Source organism: Camelus ferus, chromosome 2 (genome assembly GCF_009834535.1).
Source record: "Camelus ferus isolate YT-003-E chromosome 2, BCGSAC_Cfer_1.0, whole genome shotgun sequence".
Lineage (NCBI taxonomy): Eukaryota > Metazoa > Chordata > Mammalia > Artiodactyla > Camelidae > Camelus > Camelus ferus.
Genome location: NC_045697.1, coordinates 4,300,014 through 4,315,827, shown reverse-complemented (window position 1 = coordinate 4,315,827; position 15,814 = coordinate 4,300,014). Strand labels below are relative to the sequence as shown.

The window sequence follows — 15,814 nt, the reverse complement described above, 5'->3', positions numbered from 1 at the left end:
CATTCACGTATTCTTTCCAGGGTTTGGAGACCTTGAGCTGATGGTTCGGGATGTGGCTGCCTCCCTCTTACGAGGACTCTTACCTGGTGCAGCTGCCTCCCCGCGCCATTAACTCTTCCTATTTTATCCTTCTGCCCAGATGCCCCGTCCCACCACCCCTTTGTGTTGAGAAGTGCTCAGGAGGGCAGCGCCCCTCTGGGCAGTGTGTTTGCTCCTGGGTTTCTTCCCCATAATGAGAGGAGGTTAAAGGTCAGCCCCACCCCCCAATCTGAGCTGGAGACTGTGGGAGGCCCTGAGATGTGTTCACAGTTCAGCTTCACCTCCCAGACTGCACACTGTTTGTCCCGAGGGCAGGGAGGCCGCCGGCTTTCTGAGTGAACACAGATGACCTCATTTGCTCCTCACCCTGCAGGAGGGAGGTACTGTCAACCCTGATCCACAGAAAACAGGTTCGGGAGGAGGTCACACTGGGTGTGACCAGCAGAGCCAGGATTAGATGGAGATCTGCCCATCCCCTGTCCCCTGGGCCATGCTGTTACTCGGCACCCCAGCAGGGCCACCCCCTTGGAGCAGAGGGCAGTGCGGTCTCATGAGGATTGCCCCAGGCTGGTCATTCAGCACCTGTCCCTGGGCCCCAGTGTCCCAATCTGTAAAATGGTAAGTCTTGACTAGATCAGTGGTTTCATAACTACTTAGCACCGAAACCCTTTTTCAAAAGCTAAATGTGGTATGAAACTCCACAGTGAAAAGAGGGTTATTTGTCACCTCGGGTGCAACATACACAGCAGATGACAGGAGGCCAACTGGCTGGTCTGACTCCCTCCTCGAGGCCTCCCCAGCGGGTGACCTCGGGCAGATTCACGCTTTCCAGACCTCAGCTGCCTCTTCTGTAAACGGGGCTATGATAGGGCCTGCCCTGGTAGTGGTTTTAGGATTAAAGTAGTTAATTTTATTGCCAGGTGGTCAGAATAGTGCCAGGCACCAGTAAGTGCTCAGTAAACATTTGTGAATTTTAAAAAAGTTGTTAAACTTTCATGGAACTTTGGAACCAGTTAAGAACCTCCATACAGGCCTCACCAGAGGCACGGCCTCGCCAGCTTCTTCAAACCTCACCCTTGGTGGAAATAACCATGTTTTCTGATCAGAGCTGATCCGAGTGGCTTAATCCCAACTGCAGGCCTGGTGTCCTGACACTCTGTCTATACTGCCTTCCCCGCCACCACACACCCCAGGACACTCGGTCCTGCCTTTCTCCCTGCAGCATGGGTTTAATTCCTCCCAGCCACCCGCCCCGAAAAGGTTGGCTAACGTGTGTGACGTACTGTCTAAAACAGTCCTTATTTAACTTAACTAATGAGCTTTGAATGGATTCCCTGCTGCCCTGAAACAAATATTTACTTCACTGAGATGCTGAGCAGGACGCTGTAATCCCAGGACGCTGTAAGCCTGAGTCAAATCTATGTCTCACCCTCAGGAAAATCACACAGGTCGGATGTGAGTGGGCCTCGATTCACAGTCAGAAGTGCCCTCTTTCCTTCAGACACAGGAAGCTGTGGGAGCCCAGAGAGGGGGGAGCTTCAGCCTGGGGTGGGAGATGGGGCCACGAAGGCTTCTGGGGGATGTGGGGTTTCCCCCATTTTAGTCACAAGGGGAGGGATTGGGTTTGGAGGTCAGGACGCCCACTGGAGCCTCAGGCATCACCCAGGATCCCAAGAGATTCCTGAGGACAATTTAAGGTCCAAAGGCCGGGCTGGAGTGGGTCTCTGTCCTGCAGGCCAGCTGGAGCCCCTCTGGGCTCTGAAGCCAGGGCCCAGGGAAGGTCAGGGCTGAACTCTGGGAAGATGGTTTTGGGGACACTTTGAGGCACAGCGTGGAGAAAAGAAACAGTGGAAGGGCCGTCCCCTCTTCCCAGCAGACCTAGCTGGCGGTGGCCCCTCAGTGCTAGAGACTGTTGCTTGGGATGGTTTCCATGGAGCCGTAAACATCAGAATACATTTGCCCCCTGTGGTCCCGAGGATCCCTGGCTGCTCGCCCCCTCCTTTCCTGTTGATAAACAGGCTGCTGCCTGCCGGGCCCAGGACCAGGTGTTGGGCGCAGGGAGGGATTTGCAGAGCTTAGCCCGCTGGAAGCAAAGGCTCCTGCTCCCAGGAGCTGGCTGCCACCCTCTGCGACAAGGGACGGACCCAGGTTTCTGAGCACCACCGTGGGGCCAGCACTTTGTTTACGTGAGGCCACTTGGTCCTTGGAACTAGGTCCCATGACCCCCACCTCCAACGTCTCACATGTGAGAATTGTGAATGGGTCCCGTTCATGCTGTGTGGACTTGCCTGAAGCCACAAGGCCAGGAGGTGGCAGAGCTGGGATGGGGCCCAAGCCTGTTCTTTTGACAAAGCCATGGAGAAACCACCCTTTTCCTGGGGCTTAAATTCCCTCTTCAGAACACTGCCCGGAGGGACTGCCCTGGGACCTGCCACCATCCGGTCATCCCGTGTCAGAGCGGCTGGCCTGCAGGCTTCATCCTCTGGGGCTTTGGGGAACCTGGCGGGGCTGCGGGGGTAGGGAGCAGGGGGGTCGGTCTCAGGATGTGTCTGTGAAGCAATTTCCGCATCCGTGCTGCTCAGAGACATCCCAGTTAAAGCCTGGAGAGGGTCTGGTGCCAGAATTTCCCGTGCAGTGCAGTGAGACCCCCACTTCCGAGTGCCCCAGAGGGGCATTCCTTTCTGGACACTGCACTGTCCATCCTCTTGGGGGGTGGACAATAGGATCAGAAAGGCTGCCCTCCCCTTGTGGGCATGCTGCTGAAGACCACCTCTTCAATGTGCAGTTACTCAAACGCTCTTTTCCATGTTTTCACTTCTGTTCCTGTATCTCCATCACTGCAAAAACTCACATTTCTGCAGGTACCATTTCCAGGTGGCCCGCCAAGCAGGACCTTGTCTGTCTTAAACTTGCCGTGAGGCCAGCAGAATCCTTTAACCGTCCCCAGCTCGTCCCCTGATCCGCACGTCCGGGTGTCAGGATGAAATCAATACCCGCCCGCTGTCACAGAGGTAAACCTCCCTGCGAAGCCCTGGGAGAGGGCACCGCGCCTGGCAGGGTCTCCACCTGGAGGCCTGCACTGCTTTGCCATTATGAAAAAATGAACATTCGTTTGTTCAGCAAGTGTTGAGCACCTACAGTGTGCTGTGCTTTTCTCAGGCACAGGGGTTGCAACAGTGAACAGAACAGTCCCCATGTGGGTGGGGCTGGTGTTTCCAGGGGGAGATGGACCACCAGCCAATAATAAGGTGACATAATGCCAGGCAGAGACAGGAGCCAGGATCACCTGCTGTGAGCGCTTTAGATGCTTCTGTCCAATTTGCCAGCGTTCGTGGAGTGCCTACTGAGTGCTGGATGCCGAATGTGTGTTTTCTCCTTTAACCATCATGGCAGGCATCATGAGATAGACATTTCCATTTTGAAGATGCTGTGGGTGGAACAGTGGCCCTCAGAGATGTCCATGTGCTCATCCCCTCAACAAGGCAAAGGGACTTGGCAGGTGGCTTAAGGATTTTGAGATGGGAGATGATTTTGAATTATCTAGGTGGACCCAATGTAACCGCAAGGGTCCTTATGAGAGAGAGGCAGGAGAGTCAGAGTCAGAGACAGATGGAAGGTGGAGGAGGGGCCATGAACCAGGGAATGCAGGTGCCTCTAGAACCTGGAAATGGCAAGGAACGGATTCTCTCCTGGAGCCCCTAGAGGGAACCATCCCTGCCTACCTCTTGATTTTAGCCCAGTATGTCCCCCTTTCAAGTTCTGACCTCTGGAATGGTAAGGTAGCAAGTTAGTATTGTTTGGGGTCACTAAGTATGAGATAACGTTATAGCAGCTTCAGGGAACTCATACAGTCCAGCTGTCACAGCCTAGTCTTGGAGATGGGATTCAAGCCACCCTGCTGGCCTCTGCTCAGCTGCTTCCTGGGCTCCATGGAATAGTCTGAAGTTCTTTTTCTGGAGTTGAGGCTGGAGTACCCACGGATGGCAATACAGAGTGGGGAAGAGCGTGGCTGTCTTCCCGTTACACACAGCCCGTTACAAGGGGACAGAGAGCTCTGTGTTCTGAGGGCAGGTGCCCTTGAAGGCTGGAAATTCCCAGAGGCCTCAACCCTTTCTGCACATAGGGGCAGAATGGGGCATAAATTATATGTGAGATGGACGCATAAAAAAATAAAATGCATACAGTAGTTACTTTTAGAAAGGAGCAAAAATAATATATTTGGATATCCTGAAAAGGGCACCTAACTATGTTTTTTTATAATAAAATGTTGGGACAAAAAGCACCCTGCAATCTTTGCCTGTTTGTACACCTAACCACCCAAATGTTAAAGTGTCCTTGGGAACTTGCTTAAGTCACTATCTTAAAAGTAATAGCAGCCAAATTCTCCACCATGGTGTGGGATCGGTCTCCAGGCGGATCTGAGCGCCCGCCTCTACACCTGCTGTTCACATCGGTCCGTCTCCTTTGCCCAGTTCTGTTGGTGGACTTCTGTCCCCTCAAACGCTCTGACCAAAGCCTGGGCCAAAACTTGCCCTGGGTTCCCTGTTACTCACCTGAGCTAGGAGGACCTGAGCCAGGACTGGGATGGCAATGCACAGCACGGTGAGTCCCGCTGGCTTACGAGGTACCCCCACTCCAGGTCCCCCGGCCACCGCTCGCTCCCCCAGGGTCCTGTGGGGAGGGGCTCAGCCCAGCCCTCTTTGCCTGTTTCCCATCACCCTCTGGGTTAGAAGCACTTGCCTGGACGCCGACAGAGCCCTCGGGCTCTCCCTCCCCTGTCCCACTTTCTCTTCTTTCTCGACCCTTTCCCATCCGGCTTCAAGGCAGAAGCACTTGTCGACACCCTACAAGATGAAAAGCCCTAACAACACTACGTCGAGGTGAATCCAGCATCCTCACCTGCTCAGTCTCACCCCCGCCTCCCCCAGCCACTGGGCGCCCGGCCTCGCTGCTGCCCTCGCCCCAGCACCAGCCTTACTGCCAGGGCTGCTGACCGCCCCCCGCAGCTGGAACCCAGGGAGAGGGAAGTGGTGGGCTCTAACTTCTGGGCCCAGGGACACTTCTTGGGCCTTGGCTAATGCCCCAGTCCCTCTGTTTCTTCCTTAATCCGGGACCTGGGTACTCATCTTCCTTTTCACTTCTGGCTGCATCCCCCATTCCGTCCCTGGGAATTCCCTCCCACACTGGTGCCCGAGGACCCAGTCAGCCACCCCAGATCCCTCTTGATTGTTGCTCTGGCCAAGACAGGCCAGGCTCTTTGCTGGTGACCAGGCCGCCTAAGTGTAAGCAGCTTCTGGCAGGAAAGAGCTCTTTGCAGGAGGCCCCTTTTCTTGTTTCCTTAGCAAAGCTCTATTGTCACTACCCGTAAACCAGGCACCCCCATTCTCTACTTACCCTAGCACACCTTTCAGATCCTTTGAATCCTTGGTCATGTAAGCTGCTTTGGACAGGAAAGAGCTTTTTGCAGGAGGCACGTTTTGTCTTGTTACTAACCTTAAACCTGGCACTCCATGCCCTATTCACCCCTGACCCAAGCACAGTTTTCAAATCTCGATCACACAATACCGTGCCTAAACTGTCACTTCTTTCCGTTAATCAAAGAAGTAGAAATGCAGAATAAGAAATAGACAGATGACCAGGTCTCCTCCCTGGTTTCCCCTTCAGTCATCTCGTGAACAAACTCTGTGAACAAGACAGCGTCTAAAGAAAGTCATAGGAAGTTGACAAGCCTGCACGCGGTGAGGCGTGGCAACGACTCTGACCCCTGTTTCAATGATTAACTGAGATTATTTCCCCTTTCCCTTTAAAAACTTTCACGGCCACAAGGATATTCTTGTTCTATCTACCCCACCCCACAAGGTAGGGACTGTCATTCTCCACGTTTGTGGATGAGAAAACAGGGCGGTGAGGGTAGGTAACGGCCCCAGATCCACAGCTGCCGTCAAAGTCAGGATGTGAATCCCTGAGCCTGGGTCCAGGGTCCTCCCTCTCAGCCACTTAGCCTCAGTGCTGCTCGCCTAGAGGGCACCCAGAAAATATTTGTTGAATGAACAGATGAATGCTTAACCAGGTTTGCAAAGATAAATGGTGAGGTTAGTTCTTATTTGGCACATTTATAAATAATGCAGTTATTTGCACTTCTCATAGGCTTTGCATGTGTATTAAATGAATAAGTCATTTTTCCAAACATTCATCTCTGTTTTGCATGTTTGGACATCTTTTAGCATAATTTGAATAACAGATTCCTTTCCATTTTTATTTTAACCTTTGTCCTAATATTACTGCCTTTTGCGGATTTTCAGTCCCTCTCCAAAATTCATCATGTCATTTGAGTGTGTGGGCCTCGTGCAGAATTCTAACAGCATCCAGATAGAGATAATGGGGCTTTGTTTTTTTTTTTTTTTAAAGGCCATGGCTGTTTGAAATGAATCACTCAGGGGCTTAGGCAATTATTTTGAGCTCTAAAAGCTTCTTGGTTGCTAGGAAACCACCCCTCGAAGCTGGGAAGCCTTTGTTAAAGTTTTCATCCAGAGACTGAACTTCTTCTGCAGGTCCTGACCTAGCCTGAGGTTCCAGGCTGTGGAGTTAGTTCCCAGCAGAGGAGGACCAGGAGCAGTGGCCCAGAAACATCGCTCAGGGATCACCCGCTGGGACCTGAGGTGGTCCAAGTGGCAGAGAGCCCAGGACCCAGTTTGGGGACACAGCGCCTGAGAGCGGGTCCTGGCTGCAGCACTCCCAAGTCTGTAGACTTGGACAAGGTGCTCACCCCTCTTTGGGCCTCAGTTTCCTTCTTTGTAAAATGAGGAAATCATAGCATCTTCTTTTATGGTGACCGTGCAGAGATGTACACAAAGCTCTCGGCTTGGTGCCTGGTAGAGCATGTGGCTCAGAAGGGCCCACTCATAGTACAATAATGATGCAAAATGTGGCGGGAAAGAATCTGATGGGGTGACTGGGCAGCTCACCAAGCAGCCCACACTTCAGGCCAAGGCTTCAGGATGTAGCCCAGGGCGTGTCAGGAGCCTCAGAGCCTTCAGGGCTCAGGGGAGACAGGGTGACAGAATGTTTTCATCTGAGTGGGCAATGGTCTGTAGATGGTTCAGTTCTGGAGAGGGGAGGAGAGTTGATGAATTTGATGACAGTTTGATTTCATGGCCCCTGGAGGGCTCCCTCTGTGGCCTGACCACAGCTCAGCCCAGGGCCTGGCTTGGAGTAGGGGGCCTGTCCACCAGCAGCTCTCCCAGGTCCCTGGCCCTCTGGGAGACCAGCTCACCTGTCTGTGCCACCATCTGGCTGCTAGCCCCTGAGCATTGCCCGGAGTTCCCAGCAGGGTCCCGTCGTGGCCGCCCTCAAGAAAGGCAGCGTGGAGGCCAATTTGCCTTTGCTGTGCAAACTTAGGCAAGTGCTTGGACCTCTCTGGGGTCCTCATCTGAGAAAGCAGACAGGAATCTGCTGAGCGGGTTGGCTGCCAGATCAGAATGAAGGTACTGTGTGTATTCCATTCCAAGCGCCACTGAGACAAATGATCGAAAACTGAGTGGCTTTAAACAACACACTTAGTCTCCTACAGTCTGAGAGTCAGAAGCCTCACACGGTCTCACTGGACTGAAAGCAAGCTGTCGGCAGGGCTGGGCTCCTTCCGGAAGCTCTAGGGGAGAAGCCATTTCCTTGCCTCTTCCAGCTTCTGACGCCACGTTCCTTGGCCTGTGGCTTCTTCCTCCATCTTCAGAGCCAGCGACGGCAGGTGGAGTCCTCATGTCACGTCTCTGATTCTTTTTCCTTTGCCACATCTCCCTGAGTATGGCCAACAGAGGCTCTCCACGCTCTGGGACTCATCTGACTGTTTGGTCCCTCCTGGATAACCCAGATCCGCTCTCCATCTCAAGGTCCGTGACCTTCATCACACCCGCAAAGTCCCAGGGTGGGGCTGAGGCCGCGATACTGTCCCCATCCTTTGGGCATCTGCCACCTGCCTGTGCTTGCACCATCTGAGTTTGAGTCCAGACTGCACCACTCACAAGTTCTATGAATTTCTGCACAAGTTAAATCTTAATCTCTCTAAGCCTCAGTTTCTTAATGTGGAGATGAGTACAACAGTAGTACCCCCACCACTCAAAGGGGGTCACACGAAGCCTAAACGAGATACTGCCCATGAAGCCCCCACACAGGGGGGCCACATGGTTCAATAATGTACTTTCATTACCTCGCTGGACATCCCAGCTGACAAGTGGCGTCGCCCTCTATTCACACGTGCAGTTCAGGGAGGTTAGCCCCGTGTCCTGGGTCGCACAGCCAAGAAGCGACGTTCTTTATGCTCTGCCCTGGGGTGGTGTGGTTGATGGACAACTTAGCCAATGAAAGTCCTGCCAGCAGAGCCCCAGAGCAGCTGCTGCCTTCCTCCTGCTGGGCTGTAAGTTAAATAATGCCCTGTTGAAATGCTTTGAAATCAAGGAAAGAAAAAGGATGAGCAAAAAAGAGAGAAAAAAAAAAACTAAAATGGAAATCTATCACACTTGGAAATTAGCTACAGGAAACAATATAGTTATCTATTAAAGCTTATTTAAAAAATTAAACTATATGAAAATTAAAAATATACAAATTAAAACAATAATGAGATTATTTTGCCCATTTGGCAATGATTGTTAAACTTTATTATTTTGACCCCATCAGCTGATGGGAGCATAAAATGATAGAATATTTTTTAAAGCAATTTGATAAATTTATCAAAAGCTTAAAACATGATCATATTCCTTGACACAGTTGTCACAGTACTTAGATTTAATCCTGAAGAAAATCAGCAATATAGAGAAATCCTTGTAGCATTATTTACACCACGGTAAGTGTATAGCAAACTCCCCAGAGAGAAAGAATTTTAAATTAATTGGTTTTTATTTACACAGTTGGATGCCATGTAGCCATTAAAAATTATATCCTCAAGAACAAAGATAAATACATACGACATTCCTAAATTAAAAAAATTTGATTCTCATTTTTATGTTAAAAATTCAAATTTTAAGAGTTTTAAATGGTTGCAAATAAATACACCAATGCACATTAAAAAAAAATGTCCTCTTGAAAGTGGAGAGGCTGGGCCTGGGCTCCCAGGAGGGTGAGGGGAAGCCACGGGGTGCAGGAAGCACTCCCCCACACTGGCTTAGCATCTCTCTGGCTTCCAGAACTAATTCAGATGCCCTGTAGTCGGGCCCCTCCCAGCTCCCGTTCCTGGGACACTGGGACACCTGTGTGGTGGCGCTGCTGGGGGAGCTGTATTAGGAGTTAACAGGGCCAAACTCGAAACTCAGTTCCAACACGTGCTAGCTGTGTGATCTTGAGCCAATTCCTTAACCTCTCTGAACCTCAATTCCTCCCCTGTACCATAGTCTAAAGTTGGATGTGAGGGTTGTGAAATGAAATTCATATTTTATGGCAAGCCAAGAAAAGTTTAAACATCCAAAATTCTTCTCTGCCCTTTGGCCCCCTCGCTGCTCCACTGTGCACTGCGTACCTGCATGATGTGTGGAGGAAACCTTCCCCACAGGCAGGGATGCCTGCTCAGCCGTAAAGAGCAATGTGCTCCCAGCATCAACAAGACAGCTCCTTAAAAGGTAACATTCCTTCCTGATCTTACAAGCGGTCATATGACCCACAGGATGACGCTTAGATCTGGGTTATGTAAAATGTCAATAATACATCATTTGAGTAAAAAAACAAAACCCAATCCAAAAATGCACTGAAGACCCAAATAAGCAATTCTCCAATGGCCAATAGGCACATGAAAAAATGCTCAGTATCGCTAATTATCAGAGAAATGCAAATCAAAACTACAATGCGGTATCACCTCACACCAGTTAGAATGGCCATCATTAACAAATCCACAAAAAATAAATGCTGGAGAGGGTGTGGAGAAAAGGGAACCCTCTTACACTGTTGGTGGGAATGTAATTTGGTGCAGCCATTATGGAAAACAGCATGGAGATTCCTCAAAAAACTAAAAATAGACTTACCCTGTGATCCAGCAATCCCACTCCTGGACATATATCTGGAGGGGACTCCAATTTGAAAAGATACATGCACCCCAATGTTCATAGTAGCACTATTCCCAACAGCCAGGACATGGAAGAAACTTAATGTCCATTGACAGATGACTGGATAAAGAAGCTGTGGTATATTTATTCAAAGGAATACTATTCAGCCATAAAAAAGAATAAAATAATGTCATTTGCAGCAACATGGATGGACCTAGAGATCATCATTCTAAGTGAAGTAAGCCAGAAAGAGAAAGAAAAATACCATATGATATCACTCATATGTGGAATCCAAAAAAAGAGAAAAAAAGGGCACTGATGAACTCATCTACAAAACAGAAACAGACTCACAGACATAGTAAACAATCATGGTTACTGAGGGAAAGGGTGAGGGAAGGGATAAATTTGGGAGTTTGAGATTTGCAAATGTTAGCCACTATACATAAAAATAGATTAAAAAAACCAAATTTCTTCTGTATAGCACAGGAACTATATTCAATATCTTGTAATAACCTTTAATGAAAAAGAACATGAAAACAAATATATGTGTATATAAATATATATATATATACACATGACTGGGACATTGTGCTGTACACCAGAAATTGACACATTATAACTGATTTTAATTTAAAATAAAAAAAAATGTCATTTGGTGTACATACAGCCCTCTGTCTCAAAAAACTTACACAACTGTTCCTTGATTTCTAACAGGTGGAACAGTCCTCAGAGCTTTCTGAGATGCACTTCCCGGGTTATAATCCTCAAATTTGGCTCAAATTAAAATTTCTGTTTCTTTCTTAGATTGACTGATTAATTTTTCGTTGACAGGGTCAACAAAAGATCATGGGAGAGTATAAGAATATCTGGAAATCATGGCAGGCTGTGCTCACTTGCTTCAAAACAAAACAAAACAGCTGTCATTTACTGAGCTCTTACCTGCCAGCTTCTGTGCTTTGCAGACCATATCCAATTTAATTTCACTCCTCTCCCAACACGCTCAAACTACGAGGTCGGTAATAATCATTAGCTCCATTTCCTTGGTGATGAAATCAGGGCTCCGAAAGGTTAAAAGCTGCATTAGGAGCTGGAGGTAGGAAACCCTGGAGGTGAACCCGGCTTCCCACATGTACCCCTTGGCTCTGGATTGGGGACCCACCACCCCGGGGTTGGCCTCATTAAACACAAAGAGCATTCTGAGACTCATTTTCAATGTAACGTTTGTTATTTTATTGGAAAAAGCTGGTATTAACATATTTATAATTTTATTCAACAGTTGGATAACCTGTGAGACACCAAAGAAAACAAAAATGCACCTATGAGTTACGGAGTCCAACAAGGGCAGGTCTGTCTACGCTGGTACCGTGTACCCAGCGCCTCCGAGCGCCCAGTCCTCAGCAAGTACTGAAATAGAAACAAAAACCACCGAACAACTTCACAATGACTCTGTGAACGCCCGTACATTCAATAAGAGCAGAAAAGGTAAACAGAGGAAGGAAGCGAAGTCTGTGACTATTTTACTGGTCCTTCTGCCATTGCTAGTTCTGCCCCTCCCCCCACAGCATCTTTTCTCAACACACATGTTATTCACAATATGCTTTGGACACCCTTATTGTCCAGGGATCCAAAGACATGCTTTTTCATCCAAGAAGATCTTTTTCTTTCTTTTCTCTTTTTTTTTTTTTTTTTCTTTTTTGGCTTGATATCCAAAGTCTAAAACAGAGCAAGGAACCAGGAACTGTAGTAAGACCTCCTTTCAAATACAGTGGAAGATCTGTACCTTATAGGAATGGTAAATGTTAAATCTATGATCTGACAGTAACCTCTAGCTGCAAATGTAAATTTCCTCTCAGCATCTGAATCACAAAGGGAAATGGATTGCGCCAAATATCCCAGTAATTGTGTAAGGCCCTCAGAGCTGGATTTTGGCTTCAAATTTCTATACAATTTACCACATTCTTGAACCTCTTTACAAGGGAAAGAAAAAGGAATCCAATCCTGTGATTGTTAATTTTAATTAGAATAGATATGTACATATAATACTGTCCAGGTCACCTGGATTTTACAGTGGTATATAAACAAACATTCTTCATTCACGTTGACTTAAAAAAAAACCAATAAGCCATCTCCTTGTGTAATTATCGTATGGCTGGAAGTGAGTGCACATGCGTTTTGTGTTCTGACACACAAGTATATTGTTATCCGTTGAGAAAAATCTCAGGTTGGGTCTATTTCCTGGGTTAGGTTACATTTTGTTAAAAAAAAAAAAAAAAAGGTGGATTCCGTCAGGCCTCTGCACTCTGTTTTCTGAATCAAAATGCAAGCCACGTGGTTCTGCTACAGTTCCAAGGGCAAAGACAAGGGGGTGTGGCCGGCAAGGGAGCCCCCCCAGAGCCGGAGGAACTGTTCTGGAGACACCACATCCTCCGTGGCCCTCAGGTAAGTGTCCTCTGAGACTGTGAGTCGTTAAAGAAAAGCTATCCTCAAATGGTCATAACATGCAATTTTCTTTTGGAGGCAGTTTAGTGCAGCTGGAAGAGGGCTGGGGTACAGATGTGGGATGGAGATAGGGTGGGGTTCCTCATTACCAAACAGGTGAGGAGCCACCAGGGGTCTCCTCCATTCTCCCCGGGCCCTCGTCATCGTCCCACCTGCTCTGCCTGCTTCACAAGATGAAGAGACGTCTTCAGAACCTTCCAGGCTAGAACGCTGCTTTAACGTGCATCCCCTACGTGGTGGGTTGGACAGCGCCTTGTGGGAGGGAGGGGACGAGATTCCTGACTCCTCCGCTTGGTTGGCGCACGCCTTGGGCCTCAGTTTCTGCATGTGTACAATGGGGATGACGAGTTATTCACCTTTAATCCCTGGCACCTGGCCCAGAGCCTGGCACTCAGCGAGCTGCTGGCATTCATGGAAGAAATGAATGGGCCCCCACTTCACGGGGTCAGGATGAAGATTCAGAAAGATCATGGACGGAGCCAGTAGAGTTCCCACCAGGATGACAGGAGAGCTGGCAGAGCGGCTGCAGGGAGTAGACCATGGACCTGAAGGGCCGGCGCTGCGCAGGGCACGCGGCAGATGCTGGGCGAAGGGTGGTTCAAAGGAGGCTAAGAGACACACACCCACATCCCCACCTCAAGAAACTGTAACCGACCTGGGATAGTGAAAGACATTTACATAACCCCAAAGAGGACTCTGCAGGTGCTCAGCAAGAATTCACGATCCAAAAAGCAAAAAGGTGAGACCCTTAGCTCCGAGACAGTGGAAATTGCTCCATTGATCATCAAAAGAATCCCTGGCTGGCTTGTTTGAGCTTCGTTATCTGTCCCCGGAGCCCTGATCTGGGGCCAGGGAGGCGCGTGACAGAAACAGCTCCCGGGGCTCCCGCGTCCCCAGAAAGGAACCGCTGTGGTGAAGAATGAACGCGCAGACGTCCAAATCCTAATGCCGTGGGAAAGACTGCGCGCGGTTAAAGCACGGGATGAAAGAGGTGAACTTCAAGGCCGACAGTCGCGTCGGTTTACGATGATTCGTAGCTGTGAATCCTTTTTTTCCTGGTTTTATTAGACAACCCCCAGCAAAGGCGGTCCGGCCTCGGCCTCGGGACGCGGGAGGGGCAGCCCGGCGCCCCCTGGTGGCCGCTCGGCGCGTGGCCGTCGGACGGTCGCGCGGGGACGGCCCCGCGGGGCGCCTAGTGCATGTCCGAGTTCACCTTGTCCTGGAAGATATACAGGTTGTTGGTGGCCGCGATGGCGATGATGTTCTCGGCAGGGTGCCAGGCCGTGTGCAGGATCTTCTTGGTGAAGTCCAAGCTGTCAACGCTGATGTCGTCCCGCCGGCGCTTGCCGCCCACGCACACACGCCGCGGCTTGAGCACCGCGCGGGGCTTGCTGCTCTCCCGCGACGCCTCCAGGGTCACGTCCCGCTTGGTGTTGCGGTCAAACATGCGGAAGAAGTTGTTGTAGGCCCCGGTCATGATGACGCTGGTGGGAGAAGGAGAGGCGTCAGGCGGGGCCACGCAAGAAAGAAGAAATACTCGGGGCTGCAGGGCCATCTCCCCAGGACGGGAGCCCGGGGAGCAGACGGAGCCACGCCTGCCTCCGTCCCCACTTCCTCTGGGCGTCTCCTGTCCTCCCTCATCTCGGCAGCCTCAGCACACAGGCTCAGAGCCAGGGGCCGAGACCCCGTTAATACTCTGCCCCAAACATTATAAAAACATTCTCTTGGACTTCGCCCTTGAGTCCAGGAGCGAGAGCCCTAGACTTTCAATGAGACTAGGCAACACCAGAGCGAGGGCAAAGGGAAGTAAACACAGAAGGCTGCAAACTACACGGAGGGCTATGAACTCCGGGCTGACAAAGGGTGGGCTCCGGAACCAACCAGACCCGCCCTCGGGGCAGGGACCCGGGGCCTCCTGTTTGAGCCCTCGAGTGACTCAAGGAATGTTCTTCGCAAGCCACCGATGTGCCAGTGTTCACAGACCTCCCCCGTCCTGCTAGAGAATTTTATATTTGTCCATGCACCTCCCACCCCTTCCCTCACCTCTCCCAAGGAGAAGGGATTCCTGCTGGACCAGAGAAAGGATGTTAGTCTACATGGTAAGAGCTGGGAGAGAAAGAACACCAGCTCCATGGGCCTGGGCCTAGAGCAGGGGTTTGGGGTTTTGAAGCATCTAGGGGTGGGGCACACAAAATCACTGGGAGGCGGGAATGGCTTCCAGGAAGCAATGCTGAGGGTAAGGAAGGCGTCTTCTCCAATGTTCTGCAGGAGAGGTGGGTACAGACTGGACGACTCCTCCTCCCTTTGGGGCATGAGCTGTGCTTCCTGAGAGTGTCAATGCTCCGAGACGAGCCATGAGCACCCCTAGGTTTATAAGGGTTACGCACATGAGCTAGGCCTTCCATATCACCCAAGTTACAGGAATAATCCCGTGCAGAGGTGGGGGAGGTGCCCAAAGGCAGGGCTCCAGCTGGCTGGACCAGGAGAAACTGCCCTGCTCGGCACTGGGCTGGGCAGGGTCAGATGCTCAGGGTCCCTGGGTGATGCTGAGTCACAGGCTGAAAATGACACATGTCCTTGTCGTATGTTACCTTCTCACGGGAGAACCTGGGCTGATAAACTGACACCAGGAGAGTACAGTACGTGAGAGCCCAGCCTGTAGCATCTCTGTGGGAGACCACCTCCCCAGGCCACCCGAGAGTGGGCAAGTTGTGATTGGAAGTCACCTGGCACCTCACCTGTGGACCATCTCTTAGTGTTGGTCCCTTCTGGATGGTGACGGCCAAGGTATGGAGTGGGGAGGCCCCTCTGCTGCCTGGTCCCTGAAGCTGCCCAAGGAGAGGGGTCTCCCCAGCGGAGGGTAGAGGGTGGGGTGACATGTGTCTCCTAATGGGGTAAGACAGCACTGTGTCTCCCCTCTCACTGTGAAGTCTGCCCCTCCGAGTTCCGATTCTTCACAGAAAGGACCTTTGACTTGGCTTGAGGCCTCAACAAGTTGGGGCCAGGAACTCCCTTTTGGTTCCAGCCTACAAGCAGCTTCGGGGGCTGCCCGTGCCCAAGCTATGTGGTTCCTGGAGGTGGCCGTGCGCCGATGAGGCCAGCCGTGTGCCAGGGCCCACAGTCTGCAGTGTTAATGTTTGGTGCCACGTCCCCTGACACCCAGACTGCTTTCTCTGACCTTGTATTCAGAGATCGGTGGGTGGGTGGGTGTCGGGAACAATGAGGATGGAAGACCCCCTCTATCAGGCAGC

General features: G+C 50.6%; 1 protein-coding gene across 3 annotated transcripts in view; it reads right to left on the bottom strand.

The window, feature by feature from the left end:
- Positions 1–11,270: 11,270 nt before the first annotated feature.
- The window catches only part of PPP2R2C (protein phosphatase 2 regulatory subunit Bgamma), a 131,413-nt gene continuing 126,869 nt past the window's right edge, over positions 11,271–15,814 (bottom strand). For all 3 annotated transcript variants that reach the window (XM_032493662.1, XM_032493669.1, XM_032493679.1), the window contains exon 9: positions 11,271–14,047. In XM_032493662.1, the coding sequence (XP_032349553.1) occupies positions 13,756–14,047 (292 nt within the window). In that variant the 3' untranslated portion in view covers positions 11,271–13,755. The remainder of the gene's footprint in view (positions 14,048–15,814) is intronic.